Here is a 6,246-nt window from a genome sequence, read left to right on the forward strand (position 1 = left end):
TGGGCCCGTTGTGGCCATGCAGTCATTGTTTCTGAGGGGTCTTAAATAGTTTACAGTTGATGTCTGTAGGAGCCAAGCTGATCCAGACTGGCAAACTGTGTGTACAGTAGATCATGTTCAGCCTATAGGTCATGCAAGCATAAATAGACAGGGCTATAATACCAAGGGAAAAAATAACCCCCATAATAAAAACATCCATCTTTTTCTTTAATCAAAAATGACATTTCATGTAGCATATTCTTAAATTATCCTGTTTAACAATTTGTATTATTATTTTTATTTCTGTCCACACTCGTTTCAAAGTTGTCTGGTTGAGGCTTCTGTGCGCAAGTTTGCAGATTTTTTGGCATTTTGGCACTGTGCGCAATGCGACGTTTCCAGCGTGCGTGCGCAGTGACGCACACATGTCCATCCGCTTCCGTGTTTAGCAACGTGGATATCTACCTAGCTAGCTAGCTGTTTAGGGACTGTTATTAAGACACTGCTGGTTGACTCTGAGTTGCTGCTCGGGGCCAACTGTACTTATTTTTGTATTACTTATAAACAATTATATTCTAGTCAGGAAACATGGCCGAATGCGACTGGGATACAGTTACTGTCCTGAGAAAGAAGGGTTCTGCTGCACAGGCCAAGTCCAAAACGGTACTTTGCTTTATGTTAGCCAGATAGCTTTATTTTTAGCTGGTTAGCCATCGATGAAAACAACATCATTTTCATTAGCTTGTTGTATGGTTTATCGACACAAAATCCATCGCTATTTTGGGTGCCCCTCAAAAATACTAAATTGTTTCTTTCTTATAATTGTAGTTTCGCCATAATTCTGTTACTGTAATGAAAGCAACGTGCTCAAATTCATGAAGCAAGGACAAGTTGGCTAACCGCGAGGCTAACCATCGAAAGTGAAGTTGTTATGGTTGTTTGTTTATGATTCCTTTTTCCTCAGAAGCACTTCAGTGTCTAAAACTCTGTAAAGTGTTAGTATTTAGATGGTCAAAGGTATATGTTAAGGTAACATTGTATCGGATGGATTATTTGGGTAGTGAAATTAATGGGGTTGTTACTGCGACGAAGCAGATGGCTGATTTGAAGTTACTTGGGTATTACATCAGAAACCTACAGATTGGCATACCGAAACTAACAACGTAACTGCGGCTGAGCTTATGGTTATTGAATTGAATTCATTGTCCTCTTTTCTTCACTATTAGGCTGTGCGCTCTGCTATGAGAAAGGGCGAAGAAGTTGAGACCTCAAAGAAATGTAAGTTCTTGGAATGAAGCACAGTTTATTTCTCAAGCTCGATTGCTCTCATCATTTCCCTACTTTTGTCCCTGACAGTCTCAATACAATTCCTATTTGAGACAGCGGGGTCATTAACCTTTTAAATGTGATTTCTACCACTAAACAAACAACACCACATGATTAAACGAAGTTAGGAAAACATCAAACATGACCCAATTCCAGATCACACAGAAATACCTTTAGGAGGGGGACAGCCAATCGCAACACACTCGGTGCTGTATTCAATCATTTACAGAGTTATTAAGGCTAGCTATTAGTGAATAGATTACCACACGTGTGTATGCGTCTGACTGGGGTGTCTATTTTCCCACAGCCCATTCCCCCATTTCCCACACATCACTAAGACTTTAAACATTCATTTTTAGGCCCATTGGTCCCACAGCTTATACCTACTGGCCAATGCTCCCACATTTCTAAGAATTTATTTAAACGTAGGCCATATGTCCCATTGCAGGGAGAAAGGCATGTTCTCATAGTTTACTCGGCAATGTGGGAACGTGGAGTTATACAGCCTATATTTGAATAATTTCTCTAAAATGTGGGAACATGGAGCAGCAAGAATAAGCTGTGGGACCAATGGGCTGAGCTGACCCCTCTGACTGAATGTGTGTGGTGTGTTGCTTTGTGCTGTAACAGGGGCAGCTGGGCAAAACAAACAGCATCTGGTGACAAAGAACACGGCCAAGCTGGACCGGGAGACGGAGGAGTTGCACCACGATAGGGTCCCTCTGGAGGTGGGCAAGGTCATCCAACTGGGCCGCCAGAATAAAGGCCTCACACAGAAGGACCTTGCCACCGTGAGTGCACACACACGTACACTTAAGCCTCAGGTGATGATGCAGAGAACGACTTTTGAGCAATGATTGTGGGCAGCGATACAATAATACAGTCATTGTGAAAACATGGGCCACAAAGGTATTCCAAGTGGGCCCTGAAATCATTCTCTAAATGTCAAAATAAAATTAGTTGCAGTGGACTATTGTTGAGTTGTTTGTTGGGCCAGAGATTGGCCCTGGACATTTCTGGAACTTTCAAGTGGGCCCCAATTTGGAAAATGTTAGCAAGCCCTGCCATAAGATTGGACTGTTCAATCATTACTCTAGTCAAACACTTTATCAAGAGACTTTGGACCAGCAGCAGAGTTTTTTTAAATCGAATATATTATTAATTAGGAGTAAATTATGTTGCTGTGTAGCAACATTACTCAAAAATGTCCAATGTGTATAATCGCCTTTATGGTCCTTACATGGTCAGTGTGTAAGTCATGTAAGGCCCCTTGGTTCTTCACTCTCTTGCGTCCTCACACTCCTGTCATATGTTTTAAAATGTCTGCCACTCCCTTCTCATTCTCAGACCATTCTTTGATTGCACAATCATCCACTCAGTCATGCACTCACCCTATCTTTATCACCTAATCTTTCAAATTTCTCTGGCTTTCATTGTCATTGTTAACTTTCCATCTAACTTGCACTTAACTCTATGCAACTATAACTTGCCATCGACATCCAACTTATACTCACTCCCTAACTCATTGTCTTTTCAAGTGCAACTCTGTCCTGCTGGATTAACACTTCCTGTCTATTTTAAAAATTACAATTATAATGCCGTTTCTTTTCCCCCTTTCCCCCTTACTGTCATTCTCCTCTTCGCATCTTATTCTCTTGCGGCCCTCCTCTCTGCTTCCTCCTTTTTCTGCCACGCTAAATAGTTTTTGTGCCTGTCTGAATTACACAGCTCAGATTTGTATGTCCTAAATTTTTGTTTCAGAAAATTAACGAGAAGCCTCAGATTATTGGCGACTATGAGGCAGGAAGGGCCATCCCAAACAACCAGATCATGGGGAAAATTGAGCGTGCCATCGGTAAGCATTTATTTGTTTATTTTGAATTATGGAGGCCAAAAAAACAAAGTAATCAACTGCCTTCATGGAAGTTAGATCTGTCCATCAATCTATGTGCATATCAGCCTGCCCCGTTGTCATCAATTTTCCACTTTCCTTGGGTTATCAAATAACAGTAAATAAGGACAAAATCATAGTATGGCTAGTTTGTGTGCGATTTAAACAGTGACACCTGTGCACCGTTACTATTAATGTTCTTGTGATGAGTTTTTGCTCATCATCTTCTTTCTTTTAATGCCTGCTGATGATTTTGTCCTTTTTTGACATCAGGTCTAAAGCTGCGCGGAAGGGAGATTGGACAGCCCATGGAGCCCGGCCCCAAGAACAAATGAGGATAAAATCCTCGAAAAAGGCATTCTTCACTTTCGCCTTTACAGTTTCATCCGGAAAAAAAAGTCCTGACCAAAGAAGGAGTGACAGTGGCTCAGGCATCCCAAGCTTACATCATCACAAGAAGAGATAGGTTATGGTTTTGGAAAAACGCACTGCATTATCAATCACACATACCCTGCAAAGACCCTGTCTATCTTTAATTTAAAGTGTTTAGTCACTTCACTTTGGATGAGAAGAAACTTTTGCTGATTCAACGCAAGTAACTACACCGCAGGGAATGATGAACTTATTGCTCATTTATGCTACGCAGCGGACCTAGGTGAAAGTCACAGAATGTCTTTTAACACAATAAACGCAGCATTTTGATTACCAATGCTGTACCACTTGATTTAGTCAAATAAACGCCAAGCATGGAACTTCAGTTGCCTTCATGAAACAATCACTATTTGATGAATAGATTTTTATGGTGACAAAGTTTTGTGAGAGCCCGCACACCTCGAAGGCTTCTTTTTCAGCGGGTGCAGCTGTTCAGGGTACTTCAGTCATCAGTTTACACAAGGAACAGCGTGACACCAAAGAATCGTAGTAGGTAAAACCCGCCCATCCAATGCAAAGGAGTGTGCTCAAAATTTGGTTTCTTTAGGGGGCGTGGTCCCTCCTTCTCCTATTTTCGTGGTGTTTGCACAAGACGTGCACTACCACCATCTACAGCGCTAAGGGGACTCCATTTATTCTCAACCTCAAGACTTCAAAGGGCTCCTAATCGAAGGTCTCCTAAAGGGGCGTTCACCCGACGTAAAGTGGATACCGGAAAAGAGCCCACCTGATTTATCACTTTCTCATATACTATTCCCTGGTGACACTGCTTCCTCACCGTTCACCACTTTTTAATTTTTCTTGGTGCTGATTTTTCGGCACTTAGGCCTGAAGGCTTAAGTGCCGAAACGTCAGCATCAAGAGAAATAAAAAGTGGTGAACCGTGAAGAAGCAGTGTCGCGCTCTTCCTTGTGTAAAGTAATAACTTTTATGGTGACATTAATCGCTGAATTTGAAATGTGTTGTGCCATTGCTACTGAATTGGCAACCTGGTGGAAAAAATACAAATGAACTTCCATTAAGAGGAAATGTTGATAATAAAAGCCAAACATTTGATTAGTTGAAAGAATTTAGTTGAAGTCATCTGGATTTAGTGGTAGGAAGTGCAGTTGTCTACAACTTATCTCTTTTGACTAAAAATGGCCTGGTTGAATGAGAATATTTATCTGTCTTACCTGCCCAGTGACTGCAGATGGAAAATTAGCTTTTAGTCTGATATCAGTCATCTTACTTTTGTAGCCACTGAATTTAGCCATGAAACTTCCCACACCAAAATGGCAGATGTTTCAGTTTCACTGTCCAACCCCTGTATTTGCACAGCTCATGGCATCTAAGAAGACCTATTGTTTGCACCTGTTATGACCCAGCATACCAACTGAAAGTGTACGTTTTGATTCTGAAATAGACACTGGGTTTCATGTTTCGCGCAGGCGCGCATCTTAAGTGTGTGGTTGATTTGGAGAACAGATAAAAGAGGGACAAACTTGTCCCAGAAACAATGGTTTCAGTTGAATTAAGTATTGATGACATTTTATTGATGGGTTGCACTATGCAGTTATTGCCAACCCTGTCGTCATTTCTTATCATTGGCACTGCAGTAGACTTCTTTTTCTGCTCTACGTCGGAACGTTTTAACATCGTAACCGTGCGCAGTGGACGGAGTAAAATAGAGATGCACCGCGTTGCCATAGCAGATGAAGCTAACGTGCAGGAACCGAGCGATAGCAGCAGCAAAACAAGCATTTCCACGGATGATTTCTGCCTGTAAAGGCAACTGTTCTCACGGCCTTCCGAGCGTGCCAGCATAGGATTTTGTCGAATATCTCGGAGCGTTTGTCTCTGTAACATCGAAGCCATGGATTAGCCACTTGTTTGCTGGCTACGGACGAGACGGGGGCGATCGGACTGCTGGAAAAATAGTGACTGTCAGCTGTGTTGTCTAACAAAAAATAACAAGGAATAGCAACATCTGACTCCAATACTTCCCATCAGTTGACTTGTGTCAGAGAGGATTTTCCTCTCTGCTTGTGCTTTGAGAACCACGGGCAGTCACTTATTGAGGGAGCTATGCAAATGATACTCGCAGGGAGCCACGTTTGGAATACAGTGGCAGTGGAGGCATGGGATAGAGTGGCTGAAGTCGGGTTCTCTGAAAGGCTTTAATGTCTGACATAATCCAACGTCGGCAAGATGACCGAGAGATATCCACTTGCAGAGAAGGCAATGTCAGAGGGCTATGCCCGGCTCAGGTACAAGGACACGTCGCTGCTCATTTGGCAGCAGCAACAGTTGGAGCTGGAGAAAGCGCCCCCCACCAACTACCTCAGCCGGAGCCAGAGCAGCCGATACTGTCGGTACGGAAACCAATCCGTGGTGGTACGGGACAAGAACAAACTAGAGGGAACTGCCAACTCTGGACGCTCCACAATATGTCTAATTATGTAATCCTATTTGCCATTTTTCAGTGTTCATTACCAGCAGCGTTATGACAGCTACAATCTCTCATGTAAACAAAGCGCGTTGTGGTGACTAATCTGCACGAGGATTTTGTCCCTGAAAATTCCATAGTGTTAAAAGATTTTTTTTTTCAAAAGCCATAAAGGTGAAAGCGAACAGAC

The 6,246-nt window shown here is 42.4% G+C and overlaps 2 protein-coding genes across 2 annotated transcripts; both read left to right on the top strand.

Annotated features, from left to right (window-relative positions):
• Positions 1 to 371: 371 nt before the first annotated feature.
• Positions 372 to 3,953, top strand: edf1 (endothelial differentiation-related factor 1). Its single transcript, XM_063195326.1, has 5 exons — positions 372 to 642; positions 1,206 to 1,257; positions 1,936 to 2,096; positions 3,067 to 3,160; positions 3,470 to 3,953. The coding sequence occupies exons 1-5, from the start codon at positions 568 to 570 to the stop codon at positions 3,529 to 3,531; spliced, it is 444 nt and encodes a 147-aa protein (XP_063051396.1). The 5' UTR covers positions 372 to 567; the 3' UTR covers positions 3,532 to 3,953.
• Positions 3,954 to 5,215: 1,262 nt separating this feature from the next.
• On the top strand, positions 5,216 to 6,245 carry LOC134446071 (putative uncharacterized protein BRD3OS). Its single transcript, XM_063195328.1, has one exon. It carries the CDS (start codon positions 5,819 to 5,821, stop codon positions 6,071 to 6,073), a length of 255 nt encoding a protein of 84 aa, XP_063051398.1. The 5' UTR covers positions 5,216 to 5,818; the 3' UTR covers positions 6,074 to 6,245.
• Position 6,246: the final 1 nt, after the last annotated feature.

This window comes from Engraulis encrasicolus, chromosome 3, assembly GCF_034702125.1.
Source record: "Engraulis encrasicolus isolate BLACKSEA-1 chromosome 3, IST_EnEncr_1.0, whole genome shotgun sequence".
Classification (NCBI taxonomy): domain Eukaryota; kingdom Metazoa; phylum Chordata; class Actinopteri; order Clupeiformes; family Engraulidae; genus Engraulis; species Engraulis encrasicolus.

Coding starts and splice junctions, on each gene's coding strand:
- edf1 (XM_063195326.1), top strand. CDS start 568: ATGGCCGAATGCGACTGGGATACAGTTACTGTCCTGAGAAAGAAGGGT. Junction 643..1,205: donor CACAGGCCAAGTCCAAAACG/GTACTTTGCTTT, acceptor CTTCACTATTAG/GCTGTGCGCTCTGCTATGAG. Junction 1,258..1,935: donor AGTTGAGACCTCAAAGAAAT/GTAAGTTCTTGG, acceptor GTGCTGTAACAG/GGGCAGCTGGGCAAAACAAA.
- LOC134446071 (XM_063195328.1), top strand. CDS start 5,819: ATGACCGAGAGATATCCACTTGCAGAGAAGGCAATGTCAGAGGGCTAT.